Genomic DNA, 20144 nt, shown 5'->3' with positions numbered 1-20144 from the left:
CTAGAAAAAAACAAAACAAGTAATTACACATCTGCAGAGAAACACCTACCCTTTGCTGACTGACCATCAATGTTTATATAAAGTGTGTATTTCATTATACAATGTAATTTAAACAAGTAAAATTATATTCATAAACATTCAATATTGCTAATGCTATGAATTGAAAAACTTATTTTTCTAGAAAAATAGATTTTAATACTATATAATACAGGCATGGCCAAGAGCTTTCTTATACAGAATAAATGTAAGCTGCATTTTTTTTAAAGTTGATAATTTCACTAACTTTTAGTTTCCATTTAATTTTCCAGCATTTTTGTTTAATTAAGACTAAAGAAACCACTCGGAAAATTCCCAAAGGAATTTTTTTCTCAATAGCATGGACTAAAGCCAACAAGTGTCACTGAACAGGGAGGTGTTCACAGGATGCCATACTGCGTACACACCTTCACAGCAGGCGGCATATATAATGCTTATTTCCAAATACATCATATCGCATCAAAATCTAGACAATATTAATTGACATAATCTTATGATAAAGTGCAGGAGGAAAAATATCCAAATATCCAGACATCTAGCAATTATCTAACATGAAGCAGAAATTAAGGGGAAGAAAGTGGGTATCGGCTTATAAAACAGACCCTTCTTCTAATGGCCGTCCTTATATCATAAGCATGTAAGAAAGGCAGTTGTTCCTGATTGTTTGTAATAAGTACTCAGAGTGCAATTTTTTAATAGTCTGTTAAAACTGTAGCAGTATATAACTGAAAGTTATTTAATAGGGAGCAAGTCTTCACAGTTTGATTAGGAGGAGTGAGGTGTTTTCACTTTTAGAAGGAGAATGACATCACTGTGTTTGGGACATTTTTCAGCATAAAATTTTCAGTATTTTTCCAAAACTATGCTACTGGATGCTACTTCAACAGTACCTCCTGTAGTCAGTATTCAAAGAAAAGTGAAAAATCATAAAAGAAAATTCATTGCTGAATTAATCCATTTGCATTTTTCAAAGTGATGATGTCAAGTTTCCAATCATTCCACGTTTTTATCCTTGGGCAGCATTGGAAGGTTCTGTTCTAGAATGGTGTCCCACAGCATCATGATGTTACAATATCATTTTAATTAAGTTACTTACTTCTAAATGTCAATACAAATTGTCTTAAGAACTTATGAAAAAGTATACATGGAGGGATAAAATCAGATACATCGCAAAAGTTAATTCTTACACCAATAAAATCAACATTCAGGACAATTTGGTTCTCTTCAACCATGACATCAATCATACTGTACACCACGTATAGTATGTATATGTGACATATGTATATGTGACACAAGAGTGCTGTGTGTCACCAAAGCCAAAGGGTCAGAAAAGACTGTGATCTACATAAGTTGGGAAAACTGGTGGCTTTTTTCTTCTCCGTTCTCTTCACAGCTTATGAAGCCCTGGAACATAAATTCCCAACAACAATAGAAAGCCTGAAAGCCATATAGCTTCTGGGAAACCATCCAGGTTAAAAACCTTGAAGTGATGAACTGTACAAAGAGAAAGACAGGACACAATTCACACAGCTAATGCAGAGCATGTGTAACTCTAGGGACTTTTGTAATATAACATTTAAGAAAAATACAGTGGCCATGAAAAACAATTTCTGAGGATTATTCTTTAGATAGCAATTAGTAGTGACTTTTCATACCATGCATTTGGGTCTGATAATAATACAGACTGCAAACCATGTCTAATGAACCATCCTTTGTATAAAATATTTTTTCAGATAAACTTCTTCCTTTCTAAGAAAATGGGTATAGAAATAAAAGCTTGTTCCCACAGCAACTTTAAAATAGTTTGTTATGGAAAAGCTGTTATAATTGTAGAAATTATACCAGAAACATGAAGGCCAGACATAAAACAGAATGTTAATGTTAATTACTTTTCCTTTTAACGGCCTGCTGCATTGGTAATTTTTTACCGAATATGTGTATGGAAGCAGATTGTTGTTCCCGTATTTATTTTTTCATACTTTTTGTCCCTCTTTCTTCAACCAATTTTAAACTTAAAATCCCAGGATCCGCCTTGACAGATAAATTATATCAAACTCATCCACTCTCCTCCCTGGTGCTTTCTATGAGTACTAAGAGACCCACAGGGGGAAGGGAGCTTCTAGTACTACTTACTGACTACAACCTGTAAGGTTTCATGAATTTAAGAGGGATGCAGTGGGGAAATGTTACTGTCACAAAGGCTTGCAAACTGCTCCAAAAGGTAACTGGGGGGGGGGGGGGGGGGGCACGGCGGGGGGGCGGGGAGGGAAGTCCATTCTTCTGTTTCTGAAGAAGTAAGGAGATAAATTAATCACAGAAACTAGTTGATGACATTTATTGGTAGATTTATTAAAAGCTACAGAGGTTTGGGAGCAAAAGACCTCAAATTATACTTCACTGTCAAAGTCTCAAATTATAACTAATTAATATCATTACTGAAATTAAAAGTTCATGGTGTTTATGTGACTAACATGACTGAAGTAGCTGCTTGTATCATTTGCCAGTTACTGGCAATTACAAGAAAAGCTCCTTAATGTTAATAGTTACCACTGCAGAATTGTCACTATCCTCAAGAGCTATAGACACATCTTCAAACTACACATTCGACTGGTGGAGACCAGGTGCAGCGCAAAGGTAAAACATTTACTCACTCACCAAGGTCTGTGGAGTAATTCACATAACTTAGTGCCCTAAGCTACCACAGATATCCACAAAGGGCTGCACAAGATTTGATGGGAATTCCGGGAAACCTATGCCTTCCCGGGATGGCAGCTAGAAACATACTCTAGGACATCTGAAATGACATCAGGCATCTTCACCGGGGACCTGACTTGCTCTCATCCTTACTTACTAAGCATAAAGAACATATAATAGCATTAACTCTTCGGAGAAAAGAATCAGCAAAGTGAGAAATTAAGAATGCCACCTTCACTCTATCACAGTCAAATTAAATCAGGGATAGGAAAAATAGTCTATGCCTGCTTCTCTTTTTAGCCTTTAGAAAATTTGACTAATGGATTTTTATAGAATACAAGTAAGAAACTAAAACTCGAAAGAGTTCAGTTCCTTTCACTTAAAAACAAATAGGAAAAAGCGAAACACAATCACTGTCTTTGTATTTTTTTGCTTTTGTAAAAAAAAAAATCATTATTTTTAAAAATAGTTCTGTAGCATCTGGGCAAAACAACAAAACTGAAAACACTCTCAGCACCATTCTGGGATTTGGAAAATATGAAATATGAAGATCATGGAAAATATCTTCCTAAAAGTTTTAGGCAAGGAAAAAAAAAAAAAAAATGTCCTTCAGCCATGCCTGAACACAGTTTCAAAAGGAGTCTTCCTCAAATGCTGAAGATTCTGCAGCTATTTCATAACAATCAACACTGAATGACTAGAGTAGTCTTTCATTTATCACTTACTTATTTACCTCCAGAAAGCTTGGTGCTGATAAAAAACAGCTGAATTGGAGAATAAATACCCAGAACTGGTTCATCAGATTGATATTCAGATCGTATGGATCCTATTTCTCTGACAACAGTCTAAAATTGATTAAAACACACTGAAATAACAATAAAAAGCAATATAAAGATACTGTAATATTTTAGAAATATGCTGCACCCTTTACATTTCAGCAGGTTTTTGCAGCAGAACGCTGAGCTGTTGAGGCTGGCAGGGCTGCTGGGGCCACCTATGCAACATGCCTGCAAGGTGCGCGGGATTCCCTTTCTGTGCCCCAACCAAGCTGAGCTGTACTTGGACTTGCAAGACTGACGGGGCTGAAGTTAGGGAAAATAACAACTCTGAGTCAGGGGAAACTGTTCCTGAAGCACAGAGGAGATGGAGGCATTTCCACGTATGCTTTATTCCCACTAGCGCTGTTCAGTATGGTCTGCAAAGAGATATTCATCACAACTCACAGATTCTGAAAGGAAAAGAAACCAATTATCTTTAACCTCTCAGATCAACTCAGGACTATTTACTGAGGAGTGGTAACGTACTGCAGCACTCACTGTGAGATGCAAAGGTTTGAACGCGCGCTGAAGCCTGAAATAGGACTTTCCATTACATAAAATGCAACTTACTGAATAGGTTCCGGGTACACAAACTGGTTATATTGAAGAGAAATGGAAGGTGATATCCTTTCTGATATCCATATGCTGATATGCTCAAAAAACCACCAAACCTTAAACCCTCCCCCCCCCCCTGCCCCAGCTTCTTTTTTTTTTTTTTTTTTTTTTACACTCATGCAAACGTGTGCCTGTACCTGCTAAAGATCTAACACATCCTATCCTGTGCTGAGCAGTTCCTAGCTGCGTCAGAGATCCTGTGGCCTTGCATGACACCATGCATATACACACTAGGGGACAGAAAGGATAGCTGAAAACAACTACTGAATACAAGCAGAATTACTGAATTCAACTTTCAGTGTTAAATGGCTACACAAGCACGAGACTAAGCGGTACGAATGAAAGGTCTGGGAAAGAATCCTTGGCTGAGGATGTCTCTCGTGCCTGAAAAAGATGCACAGCTTACACAGGTATGACTCTTCATGCAGAGATTCAGAATCCAAGTGCACCCTTTTTTTTTGGGCATAGATTTGGATAGCAAACAGAATATATTGTATGCTCCAATTTAAAAACCCAAAAGTATCAGTGGGATGTAACAAAGTACTTCCTAGACAAAGGCATCCATCCAGTATCTACAGCTAAAACACAGGAGGACTCAAGATGGTTCTAGCACTTTTTTGTCAAAAAGTAGAGTGTAGTAGTACTCTCTCAAGTAAAACAGCTTAAAAAGAGGAATATATATTACTTTTAATTTTTTTTTTCTGTGAAACAATACTTACAACCTGAATCTGAGAGCACTGAGCTGGACAAAAAGCTGGTTTGCGTTCGCCAACTAGAAGCGGGAGCAGCCATTTCTAAATCAGAAACTTCAGCATCCATTTTCATATCCTGTGGCAGCCAAATAAAATAATTTTTATCTGTTAATATCAAGCAGCTGTAAACTTTAACAAAAGCCATACAATAGGACACATACAGGTATGTGCTGTGAATTCACACATGATTGATTCTTAGAACTCTCAATATTGCAGTTAGGTTCAAATTAATTTGCTTCTGAATTTCCTGTCCATTTCATCACCACAAAATCTCTGCAATAAACTGCTTTGCCTTGAGAAAAGCGTTGAGAGCATTGCAAGTTTTTGTCACTACAAAAAACTGTAAAAAATCTCCCTTTCCTACTGACATCACATTCAGAGTCCAGGACTAAGCCCAGCAGCAGGGCAGACATCAGTGAATGATGAATTCCTCATCAATGAATGGTCCACGTTAACTCACTGAAGTTCCACAAGTAATAATAAAAATTGAATCAATTTTCCCTGCCACTGAGAAAACTCAAACTTCATTGATTTCTCATATCAAAATACCTGAAGTTGCTTTCCCATTATTTTTTTTTTTGTTAAACCGTTTAATAAAGCCTGAAGTACAGCGTTACTATTTATGGATAGACCCATACAGCATAGCTTTTTGGTGAGTAAAGTCATTTGATCTATAAGCTAAAAAAAGAAGATAATTTTGAAAAGGCCATTTAAACAAAAACCTTCCTAAATCTTTACTAGCACTGCAGCAAGTAGTCCCCAGTTGCAATACCCTCCAAAATAAGATTAAAAGCTTGGCTTGGTATCCAAATTACTCAGTTTCTTGAAATGAGAAGAGATAATAATGCACAAATGCATCAGTTCATAAAACACTCAATTTTGCTACTGAATTCTTATCATAAACAGCCTCAGGGAATTTTGTTAAAACATCTTGCAATTTATCTTTCACGCTGATACTAAGATTTGAAAACTAAACAGAAAACAAAATGAAATTCAACATTAATTTAGAGATACAATGGGCTTTTGTCCCATCACTGAAGAGGGATTTAGTCCTATTAAGACTAATGGGAATTATACATATTAATCCCCTTATGTGCTGATGAGACTTAATACCTAAAGTGTACACAGCACAATAACAGCTTTTAAAGAATAAAAGATGGTTTTGTTTTTTCATTCTGCTTTGAGAAATGCTATCTGTAGAACAGCACTTTTAAACAAGCAAGGTGTTCCTACCAGCGTCTGCAATACAGGATGACTCTCCTTCGTAGCCATTGCACCCTGCAGAACGTGCCTTTTCTCACGTGCTTCATTTACAATTACATCCGTGTGCTGGGATGACTAGATGGTCAGTTGTTCATGGCAGGGAAACTGTCCTAAAATATTTGCATCTATCCATCATAACATTTATCTTTAGTTTTACTCTAGCTTTTTTGCTTCAGTTGGTATTCCCTATTATTTATTCTCATAAGTTATATTTACCTTCTTCCCCCCCCGCTTCCCCAGTTTCTTCTTTATCTACTATCACTCAGCGCTTTCTTAGTTGAAAATTCATGATTGTTGTACTGGAAGGTATTCTGCCAGCCTCTGGCCTCCATTATGACTGGAAATCTTACATTTTAACACATACAAAATCGCAATTATGATTTTCCTGGGCTCCTAAGCAACAGGTATTTTGCAGCCATCTGACAAGACTACAGAGGAGTAGGAAGACTGAGCAGGGAAGAATGAAATCATAAGAAAGGATGAAAAATAACTGCTTTTAGGGGAACATTTAACTTCGGTTTCATTTTTGCTCCTTAAAATGAAGGGGATGGGGGACAGGATTAGATAATGCCTGTCTGAGATAAATGTTGGCAAGCAAGCTGAAAGATAGGTATTACGAGAAAGGCTAGAAAGAAGATCATAACAGAGAAGAAAAATTAATTGCCTAAGTAGTTTTATCTAAAATAGTCAATGTAAAATTTTTACAAGAACCCCTTTTTCTAAAACACGCGTTTTCTTATCAGCCACCAGATATCAGCAGAAGCACCACACTGCGTACAGAGCATGAATCAAAACTATCAGAAAGAACGAAACTTGGAGTCCTCAAGCCTACACTCTTCCACCGATCAGTTTTAGAGACTCCCAAATGACAAATAGTAAAATAAAAAAAAAAATTAAACAACGCATTTGACTTAGTTCCAAAGGCAGGTAAGAAAGGCGAGCATTAAAAAGGTTTTTTAAACTAAGCTAGCCTGATAACCAAAATCAGATTAGAACCCGTATGTTACTTGGGTTTGAACATTCTATTCTATTTGTAACAACCGTGACAGCAGACAGTACCATATGTCAAGCAAAAACCCAATTAGGCCTGACTAAATGGAAGCCGTTAAATGCTCTCTGTTGTCTAAAGAAAGAGGAAATATTGTTTTGGAATCAGCTTTATATTGGATTCTGAATATAGAGTTCAAATCCTGTGAGCTCAGTAAGTTCAGTCAGCTTAGTGCGATTTTCTATTCTACCGTCAGCTGATCACATTCCACTTGGCTTTTCAATGTTATCCAAGTTTCAACAGCTACTGAATTAGTAACTCTTGTGTGAAGGCAAGAGAAATTTAAGAACCAAAGATTACCATTAGGAATAGACTGAAAGTGAATCTACCCCGTTTCTTCCTTTCAATTCTTTCTTACCGAAGAGCAAGACGGCTTTTTCAAGTAGTTTAGTACCTTCTTCTTACAACAGCAACTTACTAAGATAAAATACTCTATTTATTTCACCTTTTCCACTTTTAAAAAGACCTACTGGCAAGTATGCCCTCATTTTACAGAAGGAAGACCACTATGGAGGAGGTGGAGAACGCAAACAGCTGAAAGTTTTTTTAATACATGTGAACCCAGATGTTGGGCTCAGCTGCTTAGAGCCACTGGGGAGACTGACTGCCAAAGAACCTCGACTGGGTTGTGATAAGTAGCAGAAATACCAGCACTATTCTTCAGCTCCGATCGCTTATTTCAATGACGTCTATCAGAACCTGCAGCTCTGCCAAAGCAAGCTGCTATCGCACCAGCATTCGGTGGGAAGCCACAGAACCACAAACAAGCTTAATACGAAGAGAAAGGAAGCGTGATAACAACTGGAAAGGTGAACTCATTACAGGCAATATTTCTAAACAAGAGCACTGGATTTGTGTTGCAGGGAGTTAGGAAATTATGCCCAGCCCCACTATCAGTCCACTGAGTGACCTTTAGCAAATCGCTTCCCCTCTGCCTGGATTTCATTTATGCATGAGATAGCCATCATACAGTATCTTTTGTAAATAATGCAAAGATCAGCTACTGAAAAAATCACTATACCCAATCTACTAATTAATCATCCTCTTAACTGAGGAAACAGGTTTCTATATTTATCTTTTACATGAAAGGACAAGAGGGAATTGAACAAACCAATAAAACCGCTGCAGACAGCAATTTGCCAGAGCAGTAGTAAGACACTTTCCTGTGAAATTTTGAAGATTTTTGGAAAGTATCCATGGCACTTCACAATGAAGGCAAGATTTCTGTCATCGAATTTTACATCAGCCATGACAGCTACATAAAACAGAAACATTCATGTGTGATTTTAGTCTGTGTTTTCACTAGGAATTAACATACATCAAATAAGCTTACATTGCTAATAGAAAGCAATCAAGAAACAAAAGTGGAGTACACACACATACCTTGAATTGTTGGACTCTTTGTTTTGAATCTTCCAGCTGCTGCTGTAGAGAACTCACTATTTCTTTATACTTTGTATACCTTTCTTCAATCATCTCCCTTCGGCAATGGGCCTCCTAGAAATGCATTGAAAAATCTATATTATTTTTTTTAATATGAAAAGCAGTTAACAGATGTTGGCTGGCTATTGTAAACACAGGTATCACCAAGGAATTTCAATATAGCAAGAATGAATTAATTGCTAACTTTCAGAGGCTGAAATACAGGGGCCATATGAATGCACAATGTTCTGTAAAGAAAAGTAATGTTAAAACAAAAATAAGTTAAAACATGAACAGCCTCATCCTCAGCTGGTGAACGATTTATTCTAGCTCATTCCAAAATTCAGTAATATCATAGCTTCTAACAAATAAATTCTGTAATGGTGAAAAATTAATGACAATACTGTAGAAACAAGCACTTGACAAAAAAAAAAAATTGTTCTAAGGATACAGACTAAACAGTATTTTTAAATAGGAAAACATAATGCTTCTCACTGAACTAGCTAATGATTCACTTGAATGACTACAACTACCAGACAGCTTGTGAGGCATTATCAAAGATTTACCTCCTCTTTCCTTCTCCCTTCCTATGAAAACATTGAGGAAAAAACTTGTTAGCAGTGGAAAGTAATGAATGGCTTTGAAATACTTCATTCATACATACCACTTGAGATTAAAGTATGCTATTGTACAAAAACCCCAAATGTATTATTTTCAGATAGAAGAATAAATGAAACTCCAAACTGACATCATTCTCACAGCTAAGGTATAAAACTTAGGTTTCCTGAATAATAAATTTATTATTAAACAATACACAGTTGTTGGTAGGGACTCATCTTAAGAAGTCAGTCTTTTAACAACTAAGCATCAAATTAAATTGAAGAACTCAGGTTCCAATCTCACGAATGCTGGCTAAGTGATAATTACAGCAAACCAGAAGATGACAATATCATTTCCTGGGAAGCAAGAGGGTGCAAGCATGAAGCAGATTGTAGAAACCCTGCATTCAAGCTTCTGCTTTGCCTAGCTGAGAACAGAATCTTTCCCTTCAGCAGCGCCGAACCATTGGAAGCAGAAGGCAAATGTTAACCTCTGTCAGAGCAAAAAGGTTTTTTGGGGATACCTAAAAGGTGAGGTTAAAACTATACATCCCAACAATGTTTATCTTAAAACAACCCAAACATTTCAATCAGCATCTGTTTTCCTCTGTTGATGATGACCACAGTAAAATAGGGTACAATTATTAACACAAGACCTCGTGCAAGAACACTTAGAATGAACAATCTTCCAAACAAGTATATTTTGGAATGTTCATGGCTGCCTTAGGATGAAAAATTCTATATAGCAAATAAAGTTGCAAATCATTATGCATTTATTGATCTGTAATTTAATACCAATTTAAAATTTATATGGTGCAATGAAGTCCCAAATTCTTTTTGGTAAGCCACCAACGTCATGTAGGGAAAGTAATAACAATACAGTGGTTTAGCCATTTAGCCGTGACGATCTAATTTCAGACATTACTCTTGATAGTACTCCACAACTACTGTCAGTATGTCCCACTCTGTCCAAAGAAACACACCTTGATTTGACAGCGATACTGGGAAAATAAGTGACAAGGACTAGCGTTATGTCAAAACAACAACAACAAAAAGGCTGTAAAGTTCACCTATTTTCAGTCATTACTTTAAATACTTAAATAGCTAGCATAATTTGATTACAAGATTTTCATTTTTTAACAAGTAATATCAGAATTCATCGCTCAATACAAATATTCTGAACCAGTCATTAGGATATAATAAATTATATAACCCATTATATCCAGTTATCAATGTTTGCTTACATTATAGAGCACTTCAGTAGCGTTACTGATTAGGACTAACTTTATAACCTCAAAAAATCTGTATAAACAGGAAAATAAATTCCTGTATGGTTTTGTCTATATAATATGTACATCGTTTAAAATACATTATTAACTGATTTATCTACCTATATGGACATTAATTAACTAAAGCAGTTTAAAACTACTGAAAGAGTCAAATGAAAACTTTCTCACTCCAGTATCTTTCAAATCTTCTAACAGGCTCAGTTTCTCAGGAACAGACTCCAGATGGTCTAGAGCTACTCGAGTACTCTAAAGAACAGAACACAAGAAAAAACATAAAAAACTGATCCATTTTTTCAGCCATCTCAACCATTAAAAACCTATTACATCTATGGAAACAGGTTTACAGGTATGTATGCGCCTGTAAATTAAACAGGTCAACAGTAAACAGGTTGTTAAGGGAAAAGGACAAAATAAAACACACAGTACAGTTTCTTTCATTTGAATCTCCAAGAACAGTTACCAGTTTGTTGAGCAAAACAATACTTTTTTACACTTTTGGAGTTCATGTAGTCTTCAGAATGAAATTTTCTTTTATTGCACTTCAGGGAGTAAAGTATGTTTACCATAAATATGGATCTATACTCATGTTTATCTATTTGTACTTGAACACATAGTAGAGACATCCTTCTTTTTTTCTAAATACAAATATGTGCAGTTAGCAGTCAGCTAAATATAGAAAAATCAAATTTCATATTTTTTGGTTTAGGCATACAGTAAGTACTGCTGACAAATGAGCTGCCATTCTAGTGAGAGTTGAGGTTGGATTCAATAACAAGATTTCACATCCATACCCGTGATACAAAAACACTGGTCTATAGCCAGATGCAAAGAACCGAAGAAAATGAAGATCATGTTTTGGGGTTTCTGCACAGGAGAAAGATGGTTGGTCACGCATAAAGAGTAAACATCAGCCAGATGCCTCTGGAGCTTCTCTCAAAGGCTGCCCCTTCTACTGTTTGCTGAAGAGCAAGCAGAAACCCCACTGTTTGTATGTTCTGACCAACCATTGGTACTTCCTCCACAATTCTATAAATCACGCTTCTTGGGATAAAGTTCTGTTACCCTGGTATGCAATCTACCAATACCAGATTTCATTAGCCATATTACTGCCCTGGCAATTTAAAGCAAAAATCCATAAAAGAAATAAAACTAATCAGTCCTGAAGTAAAATATCATTGTGCTGTAAATTCTGTGCAAACTGAATAAACATGCCCTTAACTAGAAAAGCTCTGTTTCTTTTCAGTCCCAGCGTACTTAGTTGTTCCTCACCTGGAAGAAGTTTCATACCTTTGATCATTCTTATGTCTTGTGTGGCCTCTCTAGTTCTATTCTAGTTCGATTTAGACCACCAATTTTAACACCATCAATTTAGAAGCAATGATCTCTGTCTTATCTGCTTCTTTCCTAACAGTTCCAAACATTCAGTTTTTAAAATTGTAAGAAATATACTTTCCATAACAAATGAAGGTCTAGTTTCATAAACAATGAGACACACTTGCATCTCACAGGACTGAACTTGTAATCAATATTCAGTCCCAATAAACTAAATTAGGTAGTGGATGTGAGACTGGCTTTTCTGTTTCTGTAATTACATGGAAGCCAAAATATGTATGTAAAAGTATTTCTCTGATTTTTTGTAATTAGGAAAAATTTGTACTGGCAGTTAATATGCTGATGATATTAGGACCTATTTCTATAAAACAACCACCTGGTAAAATAATTTTCTCCAGATGTTTGGATTCTTTTTCCTTCTGAGGCTAATGAGGTTCACACAATACACCCCACCTTCCAGGAATAAACTTCTACCCTTAGACTGTGTGCTTAGCTAAGAAAGGGCTCTCATCCCACTGCTACATTCTGCAGTAGCAAAGCAAGATGCAGTAGGAGGAAAATGTTCAGGAATTCCCAAATTTGGCCCTTCTTTCATGGATAATTTCTACTCTTCACACAGCACAGAAGAGAACAAGAATACAAAGCAGTCAAAGGTGCTAGAACAGTAACACCACCATCAGGGCAGGTAAGGGGAAAGAATTTTACAAGAGGGTTGGATGAATTATTGCTTCAAGAACAATAGGAAGAGTGAGATGCCTACAAAACGGTGAAAGGATTGACCAGTAAGGAAGGATATTTTAGATTTCAAGAAGTACTGGAAGAACTGTCAAAAGGGAAACAGAGTAAAAACTAAGTTTCTCCAGTCATTTAGTGAGAACAAGAAAACAGAAATGAGACAGGAAAAAAAGGTGGAGAAAACTTAGGTATGAATCCAAAAGAAAATAAGGCTTTTTTGCTTTTATTTTATACAAAAACACACTAATTTTTTAGATTTGAAAAAAAATGTACAGGACTTAGAGAAGATTAAATATAGGAAGTTATGCCTGAAAGAGAGATAAATCACTTCCTGAACTGGGCAGCACTGAGAACACTCAGTACGAAAAGGTCCTTAATTGCAATGTTGACCACTGACCATGGCAAATGCTGGAAAAAGCCTGGAAGGACAGAAAAGCGCATACTTGTGCTGACTTCCACTGAATAAAGTAAGGCAAATCACTTGCAAAACTCAGTCAGAATTAATAAAAGGTTATTTCTTCTAACAAAGAAAACAGTACTTTCTTCTTTCGCACCTGCTGCATGAGAAAGGAAGGAGATTTCACATTCCACTAGCTGTGTTTAGAGCAAAACTAATTTATTGAGTTATCTTCATAAGAATTCTTGTATTTTAATGTGTAATTTAATTTGCAATCACATTTTTTTTTACTTGCAAAAATCCCCCAGGAAGATTTTTATAAGGAGGAAAAAAAAATATTACTTTTCTTTTAACTTATCTGGTTCTTTACCAGAAAGAATTACAGAACTTACAGTTACATATTAATAATGTGTAAAATGGGTTCTTCTTCATACTTTTAGGATGCAATTAGGCCGGAGGCCTAGATATTACATTTAAAGTGTTTTTCACAGATTATAGGGTAGAAATGATTTTATAGCTATAATACACTTTTTTTTTTTTTTAAATGCTACTATACATCTCTCCTTGGAAGCAAAATTGCCTAGAGGTATCTATCAATCTCTAATGTTTTCCTCTCATAAGTATCAGCCTTTTCACTTTTACCACAGTAAAGAGGTATTCATTCATATTTCATGCTTCATTTCCAATGGCCTTATGTTCATCAAAGCATTGATTTTCCACTCCATTAATTTATGGTGAGATGCAATGTTTGCTGCTGCTGCTTTCAGAGTAGCCCCTGGTACTGGTCTGCACGTGTGTTTCTAAGGCTGGGAAAGAGAGACAACAGACCAAAGCAATCCAATCTTAACTATATGTGAAACAAAATCCCGAATCCTAATGTTCGGCAGTCATCCTAGGATCACACAGATCTGGTGGACACATGCCCACAATGTTTCTTTTACTTTGAACACCAACAACTCCCCTATCCCTTCAGAAATAAAATCCTTCCTCCCAGGAAAGAACACCAAAATCATAACACCCCTCAATCGCTCTTCTTGGTCCAGCAATAAATTATACCATAAACATTTTAAGCTTATGGTATATATGACCTAACAGATATTGCTGAAGTATTTTACTTACAAACCGCAGAAAGACACACATTTGAGATGTCACACAGAGTTGAAATGAAATTGCCTGGGACACAGGACACATTTAATGGTGTGGCTGCCCAGCATCCTATAAAGCATATTCAATTTACAGCAAACTTTTTTCCCAACTACAAAGATTTTTGCTTCCCCCCTGCCCCGTTTTAATAAAAATGACCTGTGATCTGTTTTCAGCACAAAAGGAACTCAGGCCCCAAGTGTAAGCCCATGCCTTAAGCCATCCCATTTTTCAATTATTTCTCTAAATTCTAATGCCAAGACCTCATGTCAACACTGTCTGTAAATGGAGTTAAGATGCTCATCATCTGTTCTCCCCAAGTGTTTCCTACATATATATACACACACCCTCTCTATATACATATACATACACACCTCCTACATATAATATACTCCTTTTTTTGGTGTACTTTTTTTTTTGGGGGGGGGGTGGGGGGGTGGCAATAGCAGCCGTGCCTCAGTTTGCCCTCATTAGTTACATTATTAAATGTAATCTTGAAAGCAGCCCACCAGCCTTTGGGCTATATGCATACTCAGCCCTTGGTTTTTTGGTTTCATCAAGAATCCAGTGGATAAAGGGTGATATAGGTTACTTGAATTTCTGAAAGGTTTTTCTAGATTCCTAAATTTAAACTTAAATTCATACACAAAATGATGGGCTCTAAGTTAACCGTTACTGCTCAGGAAGTAGATCATGGGGTAATGATAGGTATTTCCAAGAACTTGCTAACTCAAGTGCTCAACATCCACGAGAAAAGCAAAATAAACACTGGATGTAATCTGGAAAGGAAAAAAAAAAAGCCAAACAGCATAATTATTCCTGAACATGAATCCACAGTGTGCTTACATCTTGACTACTGAGTGCAGCTGTGGACCTCTATTTCAGAATAGGAACAAGGAAAGGTCAGAGAAGAACAATAGGAACGATCAAAGCCATGGAGCACTGTTTCCATCTGAGAAATTATTAAATACAATGATTCAAAACACCAGGACTCTTCAGCCAGGAAGACAGATGCCTGAGGGGAAAAAATGACCAATTTGCCTAAAACCAGAAGTCACAGAACGATAGAAAATTTTATATGGGTTTAAGCAGAAAACTGGGTGAGTTCATGAATGATAAAGACCATGGAAGGGTTCCAAATTCATAGAAACTACATCTAAATTTGGAAGTGTCTGAGCTTGGAATGGTTGGAATCAGAATGAATGAGTGGGAAACAATATATACGTCAGTCCTGTTCATACACCCTTCCCCAAGCATTTCATTTTGGCCATTGTTGCAATGACTATAGCTGGGCTAGATTGACCTTTGGTCTTAACCAGAACAGTTCCTTTTATATTCTAAAATTCTCACAGTCTTCTGAGCAGTTTGTGAAGATCTGAATAAGATAACTCACATACTAACATTTTCAGGGACAGAAATGTGTGCCTTCGCATAAAGCCAATGAAAAGAATGGTACTGATGTGAAAATAAAAACAGAAAAATAAAAAAAAAAACCAAGTTTGTTAGAGGAAATTCAATAAAGAAGACTGCAACAAAAGAATATGTTGAAGAATGGGAGGGAAAGGTGATGAAAGAGCTTTTAGTTGGCCCACAGAATTAGTCTGGTAATTTAATGAAATGCACAGCAACCTTCTCAATGTGGATCAAATGCCATACTTGTATCATTAATGACTACACTCTATTATATTAAAAGAGGTGGATTTAGCTGCACAGATAAAATGCGAAAAAGGATGCTAGAAGCACCTGACATCGAGGGCAATTAAGTACTGTTAATTTCTTTCCCAGAAATTGGAAAGCTGTATGCCATAATGCATACAAATAATCCTAAAGAGAGCAATCACATCTGCCTGCTCATTGTTTAACAGGGTACAGGAGGTACTGACACAGGGCACTGATGGTACCAATAAGAGGACGAAACCCTGACTGCACTGACTGGAGCAGTATTAATGGTATTTTACTTAACAGAAGTCTCTTCCATAGAGTGAGTGCTATTAACCTTTCTGTTTTTAAAATAAAGGTTATTTACTTTGAAAAGGGGCGTTCCTGTTTTCACAGAGCACGATAAAACAAATTACTCATTTTCCATGACTTCACACGAACACTTTGATGTTTAAACTGCCTGTGAACAGTTAATCCTCCTATACTGATGTTTTCTTGGTGATAGACAGTTTCACGCTGTCTCAAGAGACAGATCCAAATCAAAATCAGACACACATTTTATTTTTAGTCTCAAAGCTGCAATGCTAAATGCAAATAAATCAAAGCAGGTTTGTATATAGTTCTCCTAAAGTTTGCCTTTATAGTGGATATACTGAAAACATATAAACCAGAAACCAAACTCCATTGACTTTCAAGTACAGTGCTTTTCTGAGGCAGGTGAAATCAAATGGCTATCTGCGTTACACAGATATTCTTGAAAATCGGAGCTGACTTAAGTACCACTTAGCTAATCCCCAAAGAATAACCCTGAAAAGATTAAATGCAACCGTAATTTTAACTGACTGCAATGCATGTCAGCAGGCAGTTACTCACAATTCAGATGAAGGATGTAATGTTAAAGGTGACCTACCACGACTTCTGTTCTAAATGGCCTTAGCATGTAGAACACTTAAACAGCAAGAATGGGATGCACCCAGCATGTCTAAAGGTATCCCCCTTGCTTTCCCTGTCAAAATCTGTAAATCTAGGCATCGTCAGCTTCCGTCTCCAGCACTAGGCTCACACAGCATACGCTCTTCATTTACACACGGTGTAGTTCTACTTCAGAGCCCTGAGGTTCTCCGCTGACTTTCACATGCCAGGCAAATTCCATGATAGCTGGGACATTCTGTGGCATACATCACATGTACGGAAGGAAAAGAAAACAAAAATGTATTTTGGATCTTTATATTCCGTGTATACTGGTACTTCAATTAAACCTGTGTTTTGATGATTTCAGCATATCAAGAAATCAATTTACCCTTATAAAGACAGGAAACACATAGGAACTTACCAAGTTACACAACATGCAGGTCAATTGGCATTTTCTCCTATACTACCTTGTTTCAAAGTTTTAACCAGTACAATTTTTGGTTTTAAGCAAAACCTACACTTACACTAATGAAAACAAAAGACCTTTGTTAAGCATTGCAAATGTCAAACTAACTGAACTTTAACTTTAACAGACCCCAGCTGTTTTTGCGTGGGGCGGACCACATTTTCATTAAGAGAGCTTCATGGATGCTTCCTTCCCAGTTTGCAATGACATGGGCCATCTCTTCTCTCAGTCATGAGCACATAACATCCCTGTAGTGGTAACTACAGGAATTGTTTACATGGGAAAATATTAGGGAAATGTCTCATGAATTTTTAGTTGTTTGATGCATACTAGCAGCTGGAAATGTGGAGGAGGCAGTGCTGTCTTTGGCAAGCCAGCTCTCCATGAATCACCAGCTAGTAGTGCTCCGAATACTACTGGGGGTCCACAGGACCAGTTTTTGAAAATCTATTCTTCATCGTCTACTAAGATTTGGATCAAAGACATCCAGACATAATTACAGGAAACTAAAAGAAATATAACACAAGAGGCAGAGTCTGTAAAGCAAAGCAATGTTAGTGGACACACATTCTTAAGTTAAAGGTATAAAGACTTCCTTGTCATTCATTCATGAATGACATCTTCAACTTTATGAAGCTTTGCAGGCTAAAAATCTTTACATATACTTTTTGCTAATGGTTGGTATGCTAGTATTTCCTCAACCCTTCCAGAAAGCATTACAAAAATACAATTGATGCAGCCTTCATAGGAAAATGGAAATATCGTTCAGTTTTACAACTGACAAAAATTGAAATACAAAGGGAAGTGATTGAACCAAGGATTCACAGCAAACCAGCCTCAGAGTAGGAAAAAAAATTTCATAATTTGTCTTATAAATTTCCCCATTTTAATCAAAAGATGCACAACAATGACAGGAAAAAATCAATAGCATCAATAGGTGTAATTGATGCCTGTGTTCCTAAGGTTATAATTTGATCAAATATAAACCACTTAAATGTAAAATGAAGCACCTGGCAGGACATTAGGAACATTCTGGCCAATAGTCCACTGTCAAACAAATTTTTAACTTGTTTTGTGATATATAAAACAAAAAAGCATGCTTTATCACATATATCTATGTCTTATTTGTCAAGTTCTAAGCATCCTGTATTCTGCGGAAGAATTCATAGACACACATGCCACGGATGAAAGACAATTTCTATGAGAATCCTATAGATGGAACACATAGGATCACTCCTTAAATATATTTACATACATATACATACTATGCTGAAAAAAATGAAAGTGAAGACCGCTGTATATTACTACTCCTAGTCAAACTAAGAGAAATAACTTCAGATATCTAAAGAACTAGTTTTTGTAATAAAGATTTATCCTGAGTTTTTAACTTTCTCTAATGGATAACTGAGAGGATTTTGGTTTATTAAAATCTGGAAAAAAAGTTCAGTATTTGCAACATGTGGAACACATCTTCACATGTTGAAAGGAGCTTTCTACTTAGAGAACGTAAGGGCAGCCTTAGGAGGAGTGTTGCCAGCAGGTCAAGGGAGGTGATCCTTCTCCTCTAGTCAGCCGTGGTGAGACACATCTGGAGCGCTGGGTCCAGTTTTGGGTTCTCCACGATGAGACACATATACTGGAGACAGCCCAGCAAAGGGCAGTGAACATTCCTTAAGGGACTGGAGCATCTCTCCCGTGAGGAAAGGCTGAGACAGGCAGGGATTGTTTAGCCAGGGGAAGAGAAGGCTCAGGGAGATCTCACCCACATGTACAAATATCTTAAGGGAGGGGTGTAAAGAGGGAGCGAGGCTCTTCTCAGCAGTGTCCAGTGCCAGGACAAGAAGCAATGCACAAACTAAAACACTGGAGGTTCCATCTGAACATAGGAAAAACCTTTTCACTGTGAGGGTGAACAAGCACTGGCACAGGCTGCCCAGGGAGGTTGTGGAATCTCTGACTTTGGAAATATCCAAAACCCACTTGGGCACAGTCCTGGGCAACTGGCCCTGGGCAACCCTGCTTGAGCCTGGGGGGGGGGGGGGGGGGGGGCTTCCAACCTCAACCACTTTGTGATTCTTTAATGTATTATATTACTGATATCACTGTTGGAGAAACTATAAAGTTATTAGACCAAGTTGTTAGACGTGCACTGTTTTATGTATAAAACGGCCATCCTGACAGCCAAGCAACAAGCAGTTTAACACAATTTACAGAGTAACCTACATCTTGTAACCTGCCTCTTACAAGCAATTTAGCAATAAATTCTTAGGCCAATATTTTAAATATTCTTTAATAAATACACAGTGAGATATTATTGATTAAGCTTATCTGTAAATTTAGTATTCAAAGCCTCAACGCAATATATATATATTTGTAACAATATGTTACTACTTACATTAATTCAGTAATTCGTTTTTGCAAAAATAGTGAAGAACATTTTTAATAGAGAGTAATTTAAACATAATGCTATAAATCAGGGTTTAATGGAAGGGGAATTAGAGTGGCGACATTAGAAATATACATAGATATGTTTAGTTTGTGGACTTTGTGCAAGTACGCAGCCTTAAATGAAATCCATGAATCAGAACAGTTGTGCAGAATATTATAAAGCTATTTTAGCATTTTTGGTTCCCACTCTAAATCTCAGGATTAGCCAGAAAGTGAGAAATAAGCATGAATGGGAGAGAAAGGCAATTATTACAGATCCATACTCTTAAGAGCTAAATAAATCCTTTCACAGCAAAAAAATACCATAATGTTGGTGGAAGAAAACTAGAGGTGGCTGTATTAGCAAAAAGCTAAAAGAACAAGTAAAGCACCAAACAGCTGGGGGCAGAGGATGGATAAGCGGCGGGGTGTACTCGGCAAGAGCCAGAGGTATGTGGGGGAGAAGGCAACATCAAGGAGGAAGGGAAGGCGAAGGTGAGCATCGGGAGAAAGGAAACAGCTGGCTGCAAGCACCAG

General features: G+C 36.9%; 1 protein-coding gene across 14 annotated transcripts in view; it reads right to left on the bottom strand.

Annotated features, from left to right (window-relative positions):
* The window catches only part of CEP128 (centrosomal protein 128), a 169727-nt gene that overhangs the window by 46202 nt on the left and 103381 nt on the right, over positions 1-20144 (bottom strand). For 6 of the 14 annotated variants that reach the window (XR_013929425.1, XR_013929426.1, XR_013929427.1 and 3 more), the window contains exons 21-23: positions 10705-10782; positions 8610-8723; positions 4883-4991 (exon numbers count right to left, since the gene is read on the bottom strand). Coding sequence is in view for 10 of the 14 variants with exons in the window: in XM_080395216.1 (XP_080251342.1) it covers positions 4883-4991; positions 8610-8723; positions 10705-10782 (301 nt within the window). In the remaining 4 variants the exon portion in view is untranslated. The other 8 variants (XM_080395215.1, XM_080395207.1, XM_080395214.1 and 5 more) reach the window with 4 other exon arrangements.

This window comes from Falco punctatus, assembly GCF_963210335.1.
Source record: "Falco punctatus genome assembly, chromosome: 7".
NCBI lineage: Eukaryota > Metazoa > Chordata > Aves > Falconiformes > Falconidae > Falco > Falco punctatus.
The sequence above is the reverse complement of the archived record's forward strand: the minus strand, read 5'-3'. Positions and strand labels throughout refer to the sequence as shown.